General features: G+C 32.5%; 11 protein-coding genes and 1 non-coding gene across 12 annotated transcripts; 7 read left to right on the forward strand and 5 right to left on the reverse strand.

The window, feature by feature from the left end:
- Positions 1-112: 112 nt before the first annotated feature.
- ptr3 (ThiF family protein) lies at positions 113-3,750 on the reverse strand. Its single transcript, XM_759804.2, has 3 exons — positions 2,311-3,750; positions 1,731-2,279; positions 113-1,641 (listed from the first exon to the last, which is right to left on the reverse strand). Exons 1-3 carry the CDS (start codon positions 3,623-3,625, stop codon positions 125-127), a joined length of 3,381 nt encoding a protein of 1,126 aa, XP_764897.1. The 5' UTR covers positions 3,626-3,750; the 3' UTR covers positions 113-124.
- RH36 (DEAD/DEAH box helicase family protein) lies at positions 3,727-5,334 on the reverse strand. Its single transcript, XM_759805.2, has one exon. It carries the CDS (start codon positions 5,258-5,260, stop codon positions 3,794-3,796), a length of 1,467 nt encoding a protein of 488 aa, XP_764898.1. The 5' UTR covers positions 5,261-5,334; the 3' UTR covers positions 3,727-3,793.
- A 15-nt stretch (positions 5,335-5,349) lies between these two features.
- Positions 5,350-6,371, forward strand: EIF6 (Eukaryotic translation initiation factor 6). The gene is made up of 4 exons (XM_759806.2): positions 5,350-5,471; positions 5,503-5,685; positions 5,728-6,120; positions 6,153-6,371. The coding sequence occupies exons 1-4, from the start codon at positions 5,462-5,464 to the stop codon at positions 6,314-6,316; spliced, it is 750 nt and encodes a 249-aa protein (XP_764899.1). The 5' UTR covers positions 5,350-5,461; the 3' UTR covers positions 6,317-6,371.
- A 22-nt stretch (positions 6,372-6,393) lies between these two features.
- Positions 6,394-8,058, forward strand: nfo (apurinic endonuclease (APN1) family protein; the record flags this gene model as incomplete). Its single annotated transcript, XM_759807.2, has 10 exons — positions 6,394-6,547; positions 6,645-6,843; positions 6,873-7,007; positions 7,054-7,109; positions 7,139-7,244; positions 7,278-7,370; positions 7,402-7,451; positions 7,483-7,620; positions 7,657-7,696; positions 7,763-8,058. Exons 1-10 carry the CDS (start codon positions 6,431-6,433, stop codon positions 8,056-8,058), a joined length of 1,230 nt encoding a protein of 409 aa, XP_764900.2. The 5' UTR covers positions 6,394-6,430.
- Positions 8,059-8,189: 131 nt separating this feature from the next.
- TpMuguga_02g00973 lies at positions 8,190-8,261 on the reverse strand. Its single transcript has one exon. It is a non-coding gene; the product is annotated as a tRNA-Thr (tRNA).
- Positions 8,262-8,307: 46 nt separating this feature from the next.
- Positions 8,308-9,713, forward strand: TpMuguga_02g00335 (putative integral membrane protein). The gene is made up of 6 exons (XM_061305365.1): positions 8,308-8,627; positions 8,666-8,943; positions 8,973-9,172; positions 9,203-9,373; positions 9,404-9,624; positions 9,659-9,713. Exons 1-6 carry the CDS (start codon positions 8,338-8,340, stop codon positions 9,681-9,683), a joined length of 1,185 nt encoding a protein of 394 aa, XP_061161336.1. The 5' UTR covers positions 8,308-8,337; the 3' UTR covers positions 9,684-9,713.
- On the reverse strand, positions 9,634-10,350 carry TpMuguga_02g02550 (Regulator of volume decrease after cellular swelling family protein). Its single transcript, XM_061305585.1, has 4 exons — positions 10,113-10,350; positions 9,960-10,079; positions 9,752-9,930; positions 9,634-9,721 (listed from the first exon to the last, which is right to left on the reverse strand). The coding sequence occupies exons 1-4, from the start codon at positions 10,261-10,263 to the stop codon at positions 9,704-9,706; spliced, it is 468 nt and encodes a 155-aa protein (XP_061162126.1). The 5' UTR covers positions 10,264-10,350; the 3' UTR covers positions 9,634-9,703.
- On the forward strand, positions 10,341-11,437 carry TpMuguga_02g00336 (uncharacterized protein). The gene is made up of 5 exons (XM_061305366.1): positions 10,341-10,741; positions 10,774-10,820; positions 10,851-10,993; positions 11,022-11,151; positions 11,241-11,437. The coding sequence occupies exons 1-5, from the start codon at positions 10,407-10,409 to the stop codon at positions 11,318-11,320; spliced, it is 735 nt and encodes a 244-aa protein (XP_061161337.1). The 5' UTR covers positions 10,341-10,406; the 3' UTR covers positions 11,321-11,437.
- On the reverse strand, positions 11,229-14,029 carry UTP4 (U3 small nucleolar RNA-associated protein 4). The gene is made up of 3 exons (XM_759810.2): positions 13,756-14,029; positions 13,560-13,715; positions 11,229-13,528 (listed from the first exon to the last, which is right to left on the reverse strand). Exons 1-3 carry the CDS (start codon positions 13,903-13,905, stop codon positions 11,330-11,332), a joined length of 2,505 nt encoding a protein of 834 aa, XP_764903.1. The 5' UTR covers positions 13,906-14,029; the 3' UTR covers positions 11,229-11,329.
- A 487-nt stretch (positions 14,030-14,516) lies between these two features.
- ATG8 (Autophagy protein Atg8 ubiquitin like family protein) lies at positions 14,517-15,185 on the forward strand. The gene is made up of 3 exons (XM_759811.2): positions 14,517-14,651; positions 14,725-14,830; positions 14,869-15,185. The coding sequence occupies exons 1-3, from the start codon at positions 14,612-14,614 to the stop codon at positions 15,101-15,103; spliced, it is 381 nt and encodes a 126-aa protein (XP_764904.1). The 5' UTR covers positions 14,517-14,611; the 3' UTR covers positions 15,104-15,185.
- A 25-nt stretch (positions 15,186-15,210) lies between these two features.
- Positions 15,211-17,514, forward strand: mnmA (tRNA methyl transferase family protein; the record flags this gene model as incomplete). The annotated part of the gene is made up of 5 exons (XM_759812.2): positions 15,211-16,103; positions 16,133-16,251; positions 16,282-16,411; positions 16,441-16,762; positions 16,793-17,514. 5 exons carry the CDS (start codon positions 15,211-15,213, stop codon positions 17,408-17,410), a joined length of 2,082 nt encoding a protein of 693 aa, XP_764905.1. The 3' UTR covers positions 17,411-17,514.
- A 61-nt stretch (positions 17,515-17,575) lies between these two features.
- TpMuguga_02g00340 (putative integral membrane protein) lies at positions 17,576-18,877 on the forward strand (the record flags this gene model as incomplete). The annotated part of the gene is made up of 1 exon (XM_759813.1): positions 17,576-18,877. One exon carries the CDS (start codon positions 17,576-17,578, stop codon positions 18,875-18,877), a length of 1,302 nt encoding a protein of 433 aa, XP_764906.1.
- Positions 18,878-18,926: the final 49 nt, after the last annotated feature.

The raw sequence follows: 18,926 nt of genomic DNA on the forward strand, positions 1-18,926 counted from the left end.
TTAGCTATACCATGTATATTCCAACTTATATCTGCGATGATGGTTGAGAAGTGTTAATCCTATGCCATTACTATACACACTATACTATACATACATAACCACATTGTATATAGCGTATAGTATATTATATTAGAGAATATTTAATATCTGGAAGTTCTATAATCTTGTTTGAAATATTATCCCTTGCAATAATGTGTAAAAATAACTGACCAGAGGGATGATTTAGTAAGTCTTGAAGTGGTTTGAACCGGTTCTTTTCATCTACAATCAAGTACCCGTTCTTAAATGTTAGCCCGTCAACCTTCACGTCAAAGATAAATTCAAGCAAATCAACCAATTCATACAAGTAAATCATCTCATTTCGAAAAAATTTACCACTCAAATCAGGAACACTGGGCTTATTTGAGATATTAAGACTATTTGTTATGGTGTGTTTGATATTGGTTGAATTGGGAGCACTATACTTTCTGTGATCCCGTATGGTGAAGTGATCCCAGTATGAAAGTGATAATCCATCGAGGATAGAGTTTTTATTATCAATTGTAAAGACTTTTGGAGGTTCACATGTGTTTGTAACATATTTCATTGTTGCAGTGTTGAAGAAAATATTTTTGAAGAAACCACACAGATGCTTGAGTTTAGAATAGTTGAAAGGACAAAGTGTAAAAACAACTTTATTGCCATTACAAAAGTTAATCTCATTCTGATTCACAACTACATTTAATTTTACTTTATCATTTATGACTACTTCATTTACGGAGTTTGTGGAAGTAATTGGTAAACTTGGTATACCAGTTTTACCACCCTGTTTAGGACCTAATCTACTATTTTTGATAATTGGTAGTTTGTATAGTTCCATGAGTGAAAGTGAAGATGCGATTGAAACGCATGTAGACACAGCTGGTACAATATTCTTTGCTTTTCGAACTAAATTGGTTTTTGAAGCTTCTGGGATATTGAATTTCCTAGCCCTCAAGTTACTTACAAGATATACAAACTCAGTTGAGTCATTGCATTCCTCCTCAATCACAAGTGGAACCAACTCATAATTTGAATTATTCCTTGAATTACAAACAAAGATATCAAATAATCTCAGAAAATCCTCTTTTCTAATGTTAGTACCCGATACATCAACCCCAAACTCTTTAAATCCATGGTCCAACATGAGGTTAAACTTGTCAAAATCCACATTAACAGGTTTAATTCCAACGTTTCTTAGTGATTTGAACTTCAGATTAACTAATGTTGAGATTAGAGAATCTTTATATTCAGATTCATGACCAACGAGTTTGTCATATTTCATTTTAGCCCATTGCGTTGCTGAATACTCTTTCTTCTTATCTTCAGCGTTTATTATCTCTAAATTTTCATAAACTATTTGAATCAAGTTGTGGAATTGTGTTTTGCCAGACTTAATAGCTTGTTCAATTGCCTTAACTGGGTCCTTAACAAAGTTATTAAAGATCATGTGCTGGATATTGAAGATCCAGGAGAATAACTCAATTGAGTAAAATAAGCAATCTTCAATGTTTGATGGTATTCCCTTTACCGAACAACTGTATCTATCTGCTGATACAGCTTCATCTCCCATTGAACTTGCAAATGACTCTGTAACATACGGTACCACAAATGAGGTACTACCTAATCCACATTAAACCCTTGATATATCTAACAATATAACTAAATATATATAACTAAATAATATTATATACATGATTAATTGGGGATACATTTCATTCCATGAATTCCGGCTTCTATCATTGGTACGTTGTGTAGGAGGCAAAAGTTATCCAGTGCTACTCTACCTTCAATGTTATCCACAGCTGAAATTGCTACATAATTATTACCCTTTAAAATATTCTTATCAACAAGCTCAAAACTCTCTTCTGTGAATAACTTGTTATAATACTTGTATCCACTAGTGTTATGAAGTAAATTCAGGTTCCTAAGGGCTACTTGTGCTTTTGGTTTCCCAACATCATTTATTGTAAACAAAACCTGCCTAGTCAAATTTGATACATCAACTGTATCATTGTCAAATACCGTGACATCTGATACTCCCATTTCAGCCAAAAGTTTAAGATAATCACACCCCAAAGCGCCTGCTCCCACCACCAGAAATGACATTTTCGCCACTTGCTCCATTGAATTCTTTACGTTCTCAGCATCCACTTGGCCTGACTCGTCACTGAAAATATCACTTCTATCCACTAATATTAAATCCGACGGTTTAAATGCGTGTGTAATCGACTTAATACACTCTTGAGCTGCCAGAGCACCTAAATACAAATTATAAACACGTGTATTTACCTATTAGTGAGTTCATTGCTGGGATTTTAAAGTTCTTTAAACAGTTATAGTTAGAAACAACCTTGTAGTCAGACTCATCATAAATTTGTTTAGTAACTGTGTAAAAGTTTTCCAAATCTAAATGAGACTCTGGTGGTAGATTATATGAATTTGTCCTACTCAACGCTATGAATGAGGATAACACTGTCAATAATTTACTGTTCAGACTAATGTTAATATCCGGACCAATTACCAATTTCTCTATTGAATCACTAGTAAGCATTTTTTTAATGAACTTTACTAATTTATTTCCAGTAAGCAGTGAATTCACTACTGATTCAAAGGTGTTAAACCTGATTAGTTCTGGTTTATCAACTTTTCTAATTGATACTACTGGACCTATTAATTTATTATTCCTGGTATCAATCCACAGTTTTACAGAACCTTCACTCTGTTTATCTACATTTAATATCTTAAACTTGTTAATAGTGTTATCAGTAACAGGTTCCCTGTACCTAACTTCAATGATGTCATTTTTACTATATCGCGATCTATTTAATGATTCATTAGATAAATCAGTTGTCTCTATTTCAAGGCAGGATTGATCACCAGTGTGTAAAATCCTTGCTGATTCTTCAGGATAAGTTTCATCTGATGTTACGGTAACTTCATGGTCACCGAAATCATTAAGAACAACACCATAACAACCTGAAACTGAAGCGTAAACTATGTTTAACTTTTTGTGGAATAACTTATTAAACTTGATGGCAGTAAGAATCGGTTGGTTTGATAATATTACAGCTGAATATTCACAGCTTGACAAGTGTTTAAGAAGATCAGTGCGTAAGATTTTAACATTCGCATCAGGGTTTAAAAGTAGAATTTGCTTTAAAATTGACTTTGTTACTGACTTATTTTCGTCCCAAACTGTTACTGAAGACACTCCAGACCTTATTAAATGTGTTATGATTTTAGATGCTAAGTCATTGGCGCCAATCACCAACACATTTGAGCAATTTAAAAGTTTTACACCTGCTGATCCAAGCAAAAGTTCAACTCTCGATATTTTACTATTGTTAACATTGGAATCTTTTGATACATTATTTTTATAAGTGTTAGATTTATTAGGGCTAGAATTGGAGGATTCTAAGGCTTCTATGTTCTTACAGTTACAAACATCATTTAATTGCGATAAATTGCCTTTTTTCCCTGGATTCCTCTTAAAATTTAAAAATCCTTCGGGGAAATAGGATTTATTATTATTAAATAAGTTTACACATGAAGAATTCAGAACAGTCGTGAACAAGACTAAATTAAACACGTTAAAATAAAACATCCAAACATATTTAAATTAATGGAAAAAATAAATTATTAATGATTAAATAACAAATGTGTACAGTTGAAAATAAAATTACAATGAATTTATTAACTTAATAGTACAAGATTCTACACTAGAATTGGAGTATGGGTAATGGCGAAATTTCTTCCGTAGGAAAAAGTGTTATCATTTATATTCACGTTCTTGTAAGTATAAATGAGCCTTTTGAGTAGCCACTGTTACCTTGTTAAGTAATTTTACAGCCTCTTTATCCTTTATTTCATACTTTTTAAGCTTAATGTCAACTGAAGTCTCAACGTTCTTAACCTTTTCAACGTCAAACTCATCGATAAATGAAAATGCGATACCTTGTCTTCCTCCTCTTCCAGTTCTTCCAACTCTGTGAATGTAATCAAAAGCTGTGCCTGGAAAGTCAAGGTTAATTACAAACGAAACTTCTGGGACGTCAATTCCTCTTGACACTAAGTCTGTAGCGACTAATAAATTAGAATACCCAGACCTAAATTTTGACAGTGAGTCTGTCCTCTTCGACTGTTTCATTAACGAATGTATGCAAGTTACTTTAAACTCAAGTTGATCTAAAGTTAATGAAACGAGTTGGCATCTTTTCTTAGTACATATAAAGATTATCCCTTTAGCCTTTTCATCCTTTAAAAATCGCTCCCTCAATACATATACTAGATATGTTATATGGACATGTTGAGGTAGGAATACGTATTCGTGTTCGATTTTCCTGTTAAGTTTTAGTATTTTTGATGACTCTTCAGTTGCGTCATAGAACTCGAAGGTTGAGTTTGAAATCTTAGATGCTAAAGTTCTTATGGAGTCTGTAATTGTGGCTGAAAACATAAATGTAATTCTCCCTTCTGAAGATTTGGGAATACACTTTAAAATCTCCTTCAAAGGCTCTTGAAAACTTATATCAAGTAACCTATCAGACTCATCAAAAACTAAATACTTTACATTTGCAAAGATACTTGATAAATTACGTTCAGGGTTAGAAACTTGGTATGCCAGTCTTCCTGGAGTCGCTATAATAACATGAGGCCTCTTTTCCATTTCTATCGACTGGCTTACAATATCAACACCTCCAACACATGATAACACAACGATGTTCATGTTAACACCAAATATTCTAAACTGGTCTGAGATTTGAAATGCCAGCTCCCTCGTAGGGGTTAACACTAAACTATAAACTCCATATGGATTCTTTGCTAAAGATGTAAGTATAGGCCAACAGAAACAAATCGTCTTTCCTGTTCCTGTTTCAGAACACCCAATTAAGTTTTTACCCTTGAAAGCTGATGGTAAACATAGCTTTTGGATCTTAGTAGGCTTCTTAATCTGAAGTGATTTACATATTTCTATTATCCAATTAGGAACCCCAAGTGATTCAAACGTTTCTAAATTCTTCTTTTTATTATTTTCGTGTATATCAGATGTATGGTTTGGTGTTTCCAAACCTGATTTACGAGGTTTTAAGTTAATTTTAGAATCAGAAATTAATTTAAAGTTTTTAGATCCTAAACCATCTAAATTCCATTTATTAATATTCAGATTATTTACAGAGGAATGAGATTCTTCAACTAAATCATTTGCGATAGTTGTAGAACAAGAAGATTCAGATAACATTCTTTAAAATTCTAATATACAATTAAATCATTTTAATATAAAATTTTAAAATTTGAATTTATAATTAAAAAATGGAAATTATATATTAATATAAATTGAACGTAACATGTCCTGACAAAATTGGAAATAATAATATTGTTAATTTATTTAATTATATTTATTTAATTTTACTTTTTCCTAAATTGTATTTTACTATTTAAAATGGCTATAAGTAAGTGAATTTCTGCACAATTCTTCTTCAGGAGCTCAGTATGAGAACAGTAATGAAGTTGGAGTCTTTTCCACTCTGACTAATTCGTATGCACTGGTTTCGCTGGGATCTTCCACTAATTTTTCAAGTCTTTTTGAGGCTGAATTGACTCCTCACATCCCAGTAGTTCACACAACCATCGGCGGTACAAGGGTTATCGGAAGAGTTTCAGTTGGTAGGGAATTTCTAACATATAATTTTATATAATAAATTTTAGGAAATAAAAAAGGACTCTTGGTCTCAAGCATTTGTACAGATAAGGAACTGAGGCACTTGAGAAACTCACTCCCTGATTCCGTAGAAATTCGCAGAATCGATGAAAGATTATCCGCTTTAGGAAATTGTATTTCAGCAAATGATTATGTTGGACTAATTCATGTTGATATGGATAAAGAAACTGAGGAGATAGTTGAGGATGTTTTGGGCATTGAGGTTTTCCGAGCCTCAATAGCTGGCGATGTATTAATTGGCAGTTATACTAGATTTCAAAATAAAGGAGGACTTGTTCATGTAAAAACTACGACGAGTGAAATGGAAGAACTTTCACAACTTTTACAAATTCCTCTAACTTCAGGAACTATTAACAGAGGCTCAGATGTCATTGGCGCAGGTATTAATCATTTTAGTATAATTTTATTGTAGGAATTGTCGTCAATGACTGGGTCGCATTTTGTGGAATGTCAACCACTGCCACTGAGATTGCCACAGTTGAAAGGATTTTTAACTTGGCAAGACCTTCCGGCCTCAATTCTTCTATCATCGATTCTTATAGTCTTAAAAGTGCATTAATCGACACACTAATTTAATCTTCTCCTCTTTTTGCCTTTTTTAATTTTTTTCCTTCCATGCCCGATGTTGAATATCTTTTACATAATGATTTCATGCGCTTTATATTTTTACTTTTAACTGTAAGAATATGTATGATTTTTAATTTTTCAACAGGAATAACACAAAAACGAACCTTACAACTTTATTCATATATTTATTCAAATAACCTACACATCCCTCTAAATATTCTAAATAAATTCTCAGAAATGGTATTTCCCACTTTATTTTCACATATTTAAACAATATTTATCGTATATTTAAACACCGTTTACCATATATTTTAACTTTATTTATCATATATTTCAGGCTGCTAAGGTTAAAACTAAGGTTGTTAAATCAGAAAAAGGTGAAGATCTGAACAATGAATCTCCAACAAAATCACCCTCATCTAAGAGTAGAAAGGCCGTTAAAAAAGCGCCTAAGTCACTAACTCAAACAAAACTAGATTTTGCAACACCAACTCCCTCTCCTGCTCCTGCCAAATGGGCAAAATTACCTCCTCTAGGTACTATTAACGTGTTTTATTTGATTTAGACCCGAACGAGAACATAGGTGAAGCATTTAGGAAAATTGTTGAGTTGAGAAAGAAATCTAATGTTTATATTGGAGCACACGTTTCAGCCTCAGGAGGACCAGACAATTCAGTAGGAAACGCATACAATATTCTAGGTACATTTTATAATATTATTTTTTTAATCCCTAATGTTATTGCTAGGCCAAGCGTTTGCTCTTTTCCTTAAAAACCAAAGGACGTGGAACTGGACAGATTTGGTACATTTGAATAAATTATATTAATTTAGTCGAAATCTGCAATTGAGAAGTTCCAAATTAACATGTTAAATCACAACTACGATCCCAAATTCGTACTTCCTCACGCCTCTTACTTGATTAACGTGGCTAACCCAGGTACTTAAAACTCATTTGATAATTCATGATTAGATCCCGAAAAGAGAAAAAGAGCCTTTGATAACTTTTTAGATGATATTCAAAGATGTGAAGTACTTGGAATAACTCTTTATAACTTTCATCCAGGTACACACCTGTCGGGTTATAATTATTATAGGATCAACTTGCGGTTTATGTGAAAAGAGTGAAGGAATACAACATATCTCAGTATTTTATATGGTTAGTAATAGTATTTTAGGACTGTATTAATAAGGCCTTGGAGATGACGAAGGGCGTTACAATTGTATTGGAAAACGCCGCAGGACAGAAGAACGTCATTGGCTCTAAGTTTGAAGACTTGAGACAGATTATAGATAAAGTCGAAGATAAATCAAGAGTATTCTCACATAATTATCAATTATTATTTATTTAGGTTGGAATTTGCCTTGACACATGTCACCTTTTTGCCGCGGGTAATTTTTAACTTAATTTTTATCACTCAATATTATCCAAGTTCCATAATCTTTAACAAATTTTAGGATATGATATTAGAACAACTGAGCAGTTTGATGAAGTGATGAAGGAGTTTGATAAAGTTGTTGGACTTAAATACCTTCGAGCAGTGCATTTGAATGACTCAAAGTCAGACCTCGGTAGTGGGCTTGATAGGCATGAAAACATTGGCAAGGGGAAGCTTTCAGAGCAGACGTTCAGGTTCATAGTTAACAGTCCGTACTTTAAAAACATGCCTATAATTCTTGAAACGCCAGTCCCTGAAGGGAATGAAGAGGTGTATAAGCAGGAGGTTAAACTGATGTATAGCTTGCTCGAATAGCTCATTTTATTTTCATTTTAATTTTTTTCAAAACACATTTAAACTACGTTCTAACAACTATTAAAACCTTTTTAATCAGTTTTAAAACAGATATAATATGATATATAAAGATTAAGCTATGTTCTGATAAAAGCCGCCTATGGGATTCGAACCCATGACCTTTTGATTACGAATCAAATGCAATACCGCTATGCTAAGACGGCTCCGAGAAATCTTTAAATCATGAGCTCTAATGCCACAATAAATAATCTTTAATATACATAATGATCCGAAAAACTAATGGTTTTTTATGCTTTTAAAAATGTTGCTGTGTATCTTTCCCTACAGTTAATTTTACAGTTAACCACAAGTTACACATATGGAATCTTGATAAACAATCGCACATTATTCATTAATTCTAACAATAATGACCACTATCGCAGCTTAAAAACAATAAAAGTCAGTTTATCCAATAACGACTCGGGTCCAAATAAATATATTGAAAACTTCCTTAAATCTTCCCTCAGCAAGAATCTATTTAAGAATCAAACATCTGATTTTACAGCAAACAGTGCAGAATTGAATAAATTGTAAGTTTCACGATAAATAAATCCATATAATTTATCAGGAGCGGTCGTAAATCCTGGAGTGATATTGTGGCTGAGGAGGTATTAAAGAACAGAAGACTTGAATATACTGAAGATGAGTCAGCTCCCGATATTATCAAGGATCCCTTATATGAACGGGAATATGAATTGAGAACTAACCCTTATAATTACAGGTTAACGCCTGAGGGAAGGGTGCAACTTGAGGATCACATAGAGTATTTGCAGAGAACTGCATGTTCCCATCCCGTAAAGTATAAAGAGGAAACTCCTATTCTATGGATAGTTAGATCATCTCATGGTATTTAACTTAGTTATTTATGTTTTTAGGTAATTACTGTGACTTACTGGAGAAGGACGAGGAAAAGATCAAGTCACTTGTAAATAGAGTTAGAAAACAGTTTAGTAGATCAGAACTACAAATACTTGTTTTAAAAGTGAACGTGAAGATGCCACTCTGTGAAATCATGTTAGAAGGAACGATGACTGATCTGGTAAGAATATTCTACGCTAGAGGAGGCACACTACAGGTTTAACTTAACTATGATTTAATATTTTAGTACTATGTTACACCTCGGTTTTGGACTAGGTGTGACTTGCTTGAAATGGATCCAAGACTTGAGGCCAAGTATGGAAAGGCAACTGCGCCAGGACTATTTCCACAATGGGATGAAGATGGGATGATGGAAGAGATTATCGACTGTATGGACGTCAGACCCGACTACGCATTGGTATTGGTTATTGTAATAAATTCGTTTTAGGAGTTTAGGTTTCCTAATGCCTGGCATGTAAAGTTGTTATTACCCAAGTTTAACCAGCACTTAATGAAACTCTTCTATGATAACGTTCACTGGCCAACAAGACTGAGAGTACAAAAAGCGTTTGAAATGGGCGTTGAAGACTACAGAACAGTCATTGAGGAGGAGTACCAAGAACTTCAGAAGTTGTCTATGGATAAAGAAGGGCTGAGAGACTCGTGGTTGTAAGTATATTGTTTATTTAACACATTATTTTAGCGGAAAGCATGCCAAGTTTGATTAAACAATATTTTACAATTAAATTTATTCCTCGTAAATTTCCTGAATAATTCATTAAGTTATTAAACTTACGCAATTGGCGTCATCTTCGTCAGATGAATACGTTTCATTAAATGAGCTCAATTTTGATATGTTTTCGAAAATTGGCTCCACTAGAGTTAAGTCCTTCGGTGATAATAGTAGTGAGTGATTATCCTCTTCCTCCTCAGTAACGTTTAATTGTATAAAAATACAAGGATTTTTGAACAAATCTAATGAAATTTATGTAGGTCAAACTTACTTGTATCCTTAGAAATCGCGTGAAACATGATTGATTTATATGGAAATGAGTATGAATGTCCTGAAAGGTCGGAATTTAGCCAAATTAGTTTCAGATTTGTTAAATAAAAGTTCCCAGACCCTGAAAACATCAATAGAATACAAAATTTCATACCATTCTCTACATTATTTAGTACAAGAGTGACATCTGAGTATTGATTATACACTTCTTCATTTTCAGATTTATCAAGAAATTTAGAAACATCAGTAGAAGTTTCAATTAGAAAAGTTCTATAGTTTAGTTGATTTGAGTTTGATGATTCCATAACTTAATGAATTATTAATTTAACATAAAGTTGACTCCCCATTCATTAGATTCCTTAATAAATCAATCAAACATTAACACATTTTAATCTAGTTGGTATGAATCAACATATTTTTTTAATATTTAAGGAAATTTTATTTTATAATGACTATTGTAAACAAGTTTTTAGGACTTTCTTTGAGAGGAGATTATCTATCATATTCGTTAATATTTAACAATTCTCTCCACAATTTAGGCTCAATTGACATTAAATCCTCTTCTTCAGACCATTTTTCTAAAATTAACTCAGTTTTATCAATTATCAAGTCCGAAGTCGATAAAGAAGATTCCACTTCTCTGGATTCTACCAACAATAGTAGCTGGAATGTCGGAATTTATCACGATCCAGTCCCAAATAAACATAATTTTGACCAGAATAAGTTCTACAAATTCTGTAGGCTCAAGACCATTATAGAATGTTCTTGTTGTTCTACTCTAAGGTATTTTATTACATTACCTTACACATTTTTAGTACTTCTCCGCTTACCATTGAAACGTCTGAGCTCTGTAAAACTATCGGTACAGCTTAATTATCTTATCATTATTTAGCAAAGGTATCAAATTCTAAAATTTCTGACATTGATGGAGTTGTAAATTATGCTTCATCAGTTTTATCAAAGTTTATCACTTCTCCTTTAACAACGCAGTTTAACGGTATTGCCACTTCGTGGGCTACTGCATTGTCATTAAAGGTAAGTTCAAAGTTTAAAAGATTTTTAGAGGAGGCACAGTCTTGATTCTCTCGTTTTATCTGAAAATGATACTTTGAAAATCCAAGCCAGACTCAAAAATGACAAAGTTGTCAATGATCTAATAACTAATATTGAACAAACTAAAAATGACAAAAGTCGTACGTTCCAAAATACATACTAAATACCCTCATTACAATATATAAATAATATATAAATAAGTATATAAATGTGTTTATGATGAATTTAGGTTTAAAAAATGCACTTGAGAGGAGAGTTCACAAGCTAGTACAGGACTATGTGGAGAATATAGTCCAGTTCGTTGAATGACTGGATAAATCAGTTTCCGTACTTTTTCTTCCTTACGAAGTCGTCCTTTATAGTCGCTTTAAATGATATAATGTTAACCTTACTGTCCTTCATCAGGATGTCAGTATGTACAATAAATTCATTTTTAACTATAATTGTGTACTTGCTACTTGAGTCGTCTGTGAATTTTACAATCTCAGGCTTATTTTCACGTTTGCCCTTTACCTTTACTCCGTGCTTGTAAATTTTACTAGGCTTGACAACGCGCTTCGGCTCGTATATTGTGTTCTCAATTGATGGAATATTATACAGTCTTCTGGGACCAATTACGATATTGCCCTTCTTATTGCCATACTTATCCCGATTGTGCTTATCTCTAATACTGATATCCCTGTGTTGATTATTAGTTGGATCAAACTGTTTATTCGATAGGGGAGTCCTAACTTCAGAATCTAAAGCAAAAGGGTCCTCATTTAATTTAAAGTAGAAAATGTTATGCGTAGTTTGCACTATAACCAAGTTTGAGATACAGAATGAGTTTAATATGACTGCGTTGGGATTGTAAATATGGCGTTGGATCGTGTGAATCAGCTTCCCTTGGTACTTAACAATAACAAGAGCAGCAGTGTCATATACGTAGTATTTAAAGCTTGTTGAGAATGCTACGAGGAACTCGCAATTAACGTTAAATGATACACTGCAGATCCTGGAGTTTGAATCAAACCTTGGCAACGTGAAGTAGTTAGAATTCTCGTGATCTGAAACGTACACATTCCCATCTAAGCAGTAGAATACACACCAAACTTTGCCTCCTTTGAACTGAGAATTATTTGGAAAATCCACAAATGTTTGATTATAATGTACAGAAATCTTTATTACATGTTTGTTGAAATCTAGGTACTTAACCGTTGACAGTGAGCCGTCCTTAACATTGTAAATACTAAACAGATATTTACCCTCAGAAAAGTGGTTAATCATCAGCTCATAGTTTGAGATAAAAGCCATTGAGGACACAATAAGGTCTTGGTACTCAAATTTAACTTGTGAAACACTCAACTCCTTCAAGTTTAACAGTAAGATTTGTATGCCCACTTGGTTCAGTATTGCCACGACATCGCCTTGAGGGGATAAAAAACAGCTATTAATCCTACCCTTGTTCTTGTTCATCTTCATTTGGCATAGTTTATATGGTACATTACTGTAGAAGTTATCGTTAAACAAGTCGATGTCAGAAGACCTATCTGAGACTGAGGTGGTATCAGAATCTCTGCTTGAGGCCATATTTGAGACTGGTACATACCACAGGTCACAATGATGCCTGTATCTGCAAAGTGCAAGAGTCTTAGTACTATTCATTGAAACCACTGGGATAAACTTGGACACGCTTGGGTAGATCTGTTTGTATATTGACTTTTTATTATCGAAGAACTTAAAGGCTCTGAGTAGAGATATGGAGCCTGAGTTTCCAGCGCTACCAACAAGTCCATGAACATGGTTAACACATAGAGTTCTAATATCTCCTCTAATTGGATATTTAAATCCACTTACTGACCAACCAGCTGTTGTACCTTTAGTTGAATTTGTATCAAGTTCCTTAATATTATTTCCATTTAACTCATCATTCAAGGGTATATTGTTGGTTGATTTGTTATTAGTGTACAGTGTGACTTTACTATCTAGGCCTGCTGAAAATAATGTATCATCGTTGATTAGGCAAAGTGATAAAACGTCGTTGTTATGCTGAGTGAACAAATAGGACATTGTAAGTGTAGTTATGTCCCAAAACATAACATTTCCGTTAGAATCTCCGCTGACCAGAGTGTTTTCTGATGAAATATACAGCAAACACCATACATGGACATTGTTTTCCTCTAAAACTCCCTGATTTTCTGATTTTTCATTTTCGTTTTTTACTCTTTTTCTACTCCTTGTAGATGATATCTTTATTACCTTACTGTAATTCTCCTTTTCAAGATCACATATCAAGATCATTGAATCTGAAGTTCCGCAGAAAACCCTTCCATCTTCAACTGAACATAAACTCAGAATTCTTTTATTATGGCGTAAATGGACTTTTCTGAAGTTCAGTTCTTCGTGTTTCTCGTTAGATTCGATATTATCCCAAATTGAGAATGAACGAACAGAGCCATCATCACACGCTATTAAAATATCTGAATTGTGCGATAGGACTCCTGAGAATATAGCTCCTCCGTATGATGTGCAGGATCTCTAAAACACATTTTAAACTATTATTAGATACCTTTGGCCTTAGTAAATTCAAATCCCACTCGTTAATTATTCCGTGAAGACCTACTGTGAATAGTCTATAGTCTGATAAGCTGTAGTACTCTAGATTCTTATATGGAATCCAGATTATTGATCTAAAAGAGGCGTCAGAATCTAAGTCTGAGAGGGTCTAAAGAAAATTATAATTAATATTTATATTAAAAAAATACCTTTAGGTTTGAATTTGACGATACTTCATATATTGAGACATTGTTGGCGTATGAAAAGGCTAAATAACGACCACAGTTAGAGAACGAAGAGGAATGAATACAAATATCATCTAAATAGACAATATTTAGAAAAATGAGTTTATTATTCATGATTTTAGGGCATTAAATTAGTGAATTCCCTATGTATCATCTATCGGTAAATGAACAATATAATTTGCTATGATTTTGACAGAATAATTAATATACATTATAATTTAAAATAATAATACAGAAGGATGATGAAAAATACAAATTTAGATATATTAATTTTACAGATCCCAATATGTTAAAATATTAGTATAGAATAATAAATATAAAAATTAATTTTTTTAAAAAATAAATAATCCGATTATTATTTATTTATGATCACGATTTGAATTAAAATATTTAATCGTATAACAACGTTTCTTACGATTGAATTTAAGAATATTATAAAAACGATATATATAAACACATTAGGATTAGAATTATTTACCAATATATACATTTTATATACAAGACGATGCTAGTGATTTATGAATAAAATAAGTACAATTACGGGGACTTAATGGAAAATAATATACATTAATAGTTTATTACACAAAATTATCAAATTTTGTAAAATTCAATTATAAATAAAAATGTGTAAGAGTATATTTTATTAAAATATAATTTAACTCTATATTTAATGTTGTCTCAACATCAGCACTATATTAATTCAAATATTAAATCACTAAGATTTTTATATTAATAACTGTCGTATCGTTGTATATTAATTTGTATTATCTTAATTTTTCGATTTAAATATTTAATTAGATGATTAATAAATTAAGAAATAATGGGAGTGAATCTGGATGAGGAATTGGATGACATACTAGGTAATTTGAACATATATAATATATTTCTGATTTAATTTGTGAATTATTATCATTATTTTATTTTATAATTTAGCAGAGAGGAAAAATGAGGTTTCAAGGTTAAGATCTAGATTTAGAAATAGGATTCCCGTTATTTGTATACCTTCTCATAACAGTCCATTTAAAATCGAAAGATCAAAGTATGTTATAATTAATAAAATAATAAATATAATCTTAGGTTTCTCGTACCTCTTAACATGATGTACGGTGAATTCAAATACTTACTCCAAAAGCACTTAAACTGCCAACTAATGGACGACCCTCATCATTATGGAAAAAACAGCACAGTATATTTATATGTAAACAATAAAATCCCCAAAATGTCGACTCTTCTCGGTGATTTATTCCGCAAGCACAAATCCGAAGACGGAGTTTTGTATATGGTTTATTCAAGTGAAAACACACTGGGATAACAGAACTCTATGAGTTTCCTCTCGTATAATATCAACTAATTTTTAATTTGATATCGTCACTATAACACCCATTCCATATTCGATCGTCAACACATTCACTAATTATTATGTTTAAGTATTTTATATTACTGTATAATTATTTATTATTTATATTTTTCAATCATTTTCGTATAATTTTTGTAATTCATCATCATTTTGCCTATTCCATCTCATACAACCACAAATTAGTAAATAAGGTTGAGATTCTAAACAAAAGAAGCAAAATTAGGAATAAAAATAACTCTTTGTATCAATATTTATTCATTAATAATAACAACATTAACAATTTTGTTAAAAAGGAACAAATTCGAGCCGATTCTGAATCCCGGCACACCTCAAAATCCACTTTTGATTTTAAAGATAATGATTTAAATGAAAAAATTAAACAAAGAATAGAATCTGAGTCATCAAATTTGTTAAATGATAATTTAAATAAAAATGATTTTATACAGGAATTAGCCAGAGTTGGAAAGTCAATTTACCATAATATACCAACACCCACTCTGTTTAAATCCGTACCTAATGGAATAAACCTCTTAAAATCATTTAATTCAAATGATTTTAATTCTCTGGGATGCAATGGAAGAGATTATTTTCTGGTAAAATCGCCTGCCCCTGTAGATTATAAACTTCTGGATGATTGTTCTTCTTCAATATACATATCGACATATCTAGATGAGGATAAAAGAATATATATAGATGGCATTTCTGATAGTTTAGTATTTAAAGGTATCATATCATTACTTGTATCAATAATTGGTTGGACAAACTATCTACAACTGGATGTTGAGCTCGTTAAGAAACATAAATTCTTTAAGAAAATCATTGATTATGGAATAATTAGTGAAAACTCACTTAACTCTATTCTAAATCACATTAAAAATGAGCTGAACAAACAACTCAATCCCACTAAAGGATTTAAAAGGGCGTCAATGTTCCAATCGCCAAGATCTAAAAAGAGGTAAAAACACAATTATTCATTAGATTTAGGGTTGCGGTGCTTGTTAGTGGAGGAGTTGATTCATCCTTGGCCTTATGGCTTATGAAGAGTAGAGCGTTTGATGTACACGCATTCTACTTAAAAGTAAATGATTTATCAAATGGGCCAGGTTTTAAATTTATGTCTTAAATTACTGTAGGATTATGTGCATCGAATGATATATCATATGCAATGCAAGTTTGTAATATATTAGGAGTAACGCTCCATGTACTACCATTCTCAAAGGCTTATTCTGAACATATATTATCTGGTGTACTGGACGATTACAGGTTTGTAATACCATAGTTATACGTGTTAGGAAAGGAGAAGTGCCAAATCCGGACGTTTTATGTAATAGCAGAATTAAATTTGGTGAATTTTTGAGAATGGCAATTGATTGGGGATTTGATTACGTAGCATCAGGACATTACGCAACACTGTGCGATGATTTTTTCACAAAAGAACAGATTAAATCGCCCAGTTCTCTAAATGGGTCCACATCAATTAATGGATACTATAAAATTAAAAGATTGTGCTTATCTAATGATACGTTAAAGGACCAGACCTACTTTCTGAGTAGATTAACCCAGAATCAAATGTCAAAGTTAATATTTCCAATAGGTCATCTTACAAAGAGCCAGGTACACAACCACACAATAATTAATTTTTAGGTGAGAGAATTTGCTAAAACAGTTGGACTTCCAACATTTGATAAGAAGGACTCTTTTGGACTATGCTTTTTGGAGGACTTGGATATATCACAATATTTGACGAAATCACTTGGGGAAAGTCAAGGTCCAATTGTTGAATATGAAACTAATAAAGTCATTGGCACTCATAATGGTTTATATAACTTTACAATTGGACAGAAGAAGACTATAAACAGCTTTTTAAACCCTAAACATGTTGGAAGTACACCAAAATATGTTGTAAAGAAGGATATTGCCACAAACACACTGTACGTAAGCTCAAATTACAATGATGATTTTTACACCAATCCGAAAGGAATCAGATCAAGTTTTAAAGTTAAAGACATGTTCTGGAATGTACCAGACTATAAAGAATTGATAAATAAAATACAATCTGAGGGATCAGATGATAATTTTAAATTTAAGGTTAAGTTAAGACACACACCTAATTATAGCCAGTGTGCAATTAATTTTGATGGTGATGAAGCCACTGTATTTTTAAAACACCCAGATACTGGTATTTCTACAGGCCAATATTGTGTATTTTATGCTGATAACTATTGCATCGGATCAGCGAAAATGGTCACTAATAATATATGAGTTAGCAGCAGCAACAATTTTCCCATTGACAATTCTAAATGCAGCATTAAAATGATCCAGCTTGGTTTAAAATTTTATAATGTAATTTATTTATTTTAATGTTATTTTACATTTATATGCTTATTTAAAAAATTACAAAAATTATTAAATGGTAATTTGAACACAATGGATTATTACAGACCTCAACGTCACGGGATGTCCCGAAAAAAGAAAATACTTATCTTTAGTTCAATAACTGCAGTTATTTTAGCAGTATCAGTAACTATCGCATTGATTTTAGTATTTGGAGGCAAAAAACATGATTGTAAAATCGATAGTTCGAGTGAACATAGTAGTAGTTCTGACTCACCAAACTACTCACCAGGACATTCCGAAAATAGTTCTGGTCAATCAGATTATGAACAACCGCAAGATAGCAGTAGTGAATCGGATAGTTATACCGGTGAAATAAGGCGTGAGAGAAGCCCATCACCATTTATTCATTATTATGGAGACAAATGGGATTTAGAACGAAACTCACGGAAGTCTCGTTCGACCACAAAGAAGACAAAAGTGCCCAGAACAGAAGGGACACCATCAAAAACAAAACGAAAAGATAAACCGCCTGCTAGACAACCTGCTCAACAGCCCAGTGCTCCTCAAAAGCAGCCTCCCAGTAAACCACCAAGTCCAGTACAACAACCCCAAAGTCAACCAAGTGGTGGACAAAAGAAGGCACCTAGTAAACCGGCAGGTCCAGTACAACAACAACCTATTCAAACACCAAAAAGTCAACCGGGTAGTAGTCAACCACAATGTGAAAATCGGGGTCCTCAATTTATTGTAAGACCCATAGTAGATCATACAAAATTAAGTCTTTCAGAAAAAATAGCAAGAGTATTTTCAAGAAATGTAAAACCACCAGTGTCACAAAGAAGATTCCCTCCTAGAAAAAACAAATATAACAGAATAACAGAGAGTCACGATACGGATATGAACTTTGACGAGATTTTCAACCCAGTTGAAGAGTATAAAAATGACGATGAACAAAGTAGTTATGTACCATTTGAATCAATATACGAGTTGGCAGGAGACAAATGCAGAATAAATAAAGCTTTTCCTCCTAAAGGAAAACCTCAAGGTCATAAATTTGAATGTGTCGACCTGGTTATGCCACGCCCATCGGCTGATTTTAAAATTATTAAATTAGTTAATACTCTTGTGATTAGTCCAAGTTCAAATAGAAAGAAGATTTGCAAGATAACATTTAATAACAAGGTTCTAGTTGAAAAACTCGATGACGATATGGAGTTTACTGCTGTTTTCGTTGAGAAAATGAGAGGAATAACCCTTATTTCTGTAATTTCTACGCATGCAAATATGGAAAGATCTGCGATACAGTTTGTTTTGACGTCAAATGGCAGATTACAGATACTTACAGATTACCTTAGACTAATGGTGGATTTATTAGCATTATCAACTTCATAATAGAATTAAACAAAGCTTAACAAGTAATGTATATATTTGTGTACACACT

This window comes from Theileria parva, chromosome 2 (assembly GCF_000165365.1).
Source record: "Theileria parva strain Muguga chromosome 2, complete sequence, whole genome shotgun sequence".
Taxonomy (NCBI): Eukaryota; Apicomplexa; class Aconoidasida; order Piroplasmida; family Theileriidae; genus Theileria; species Theileria parva.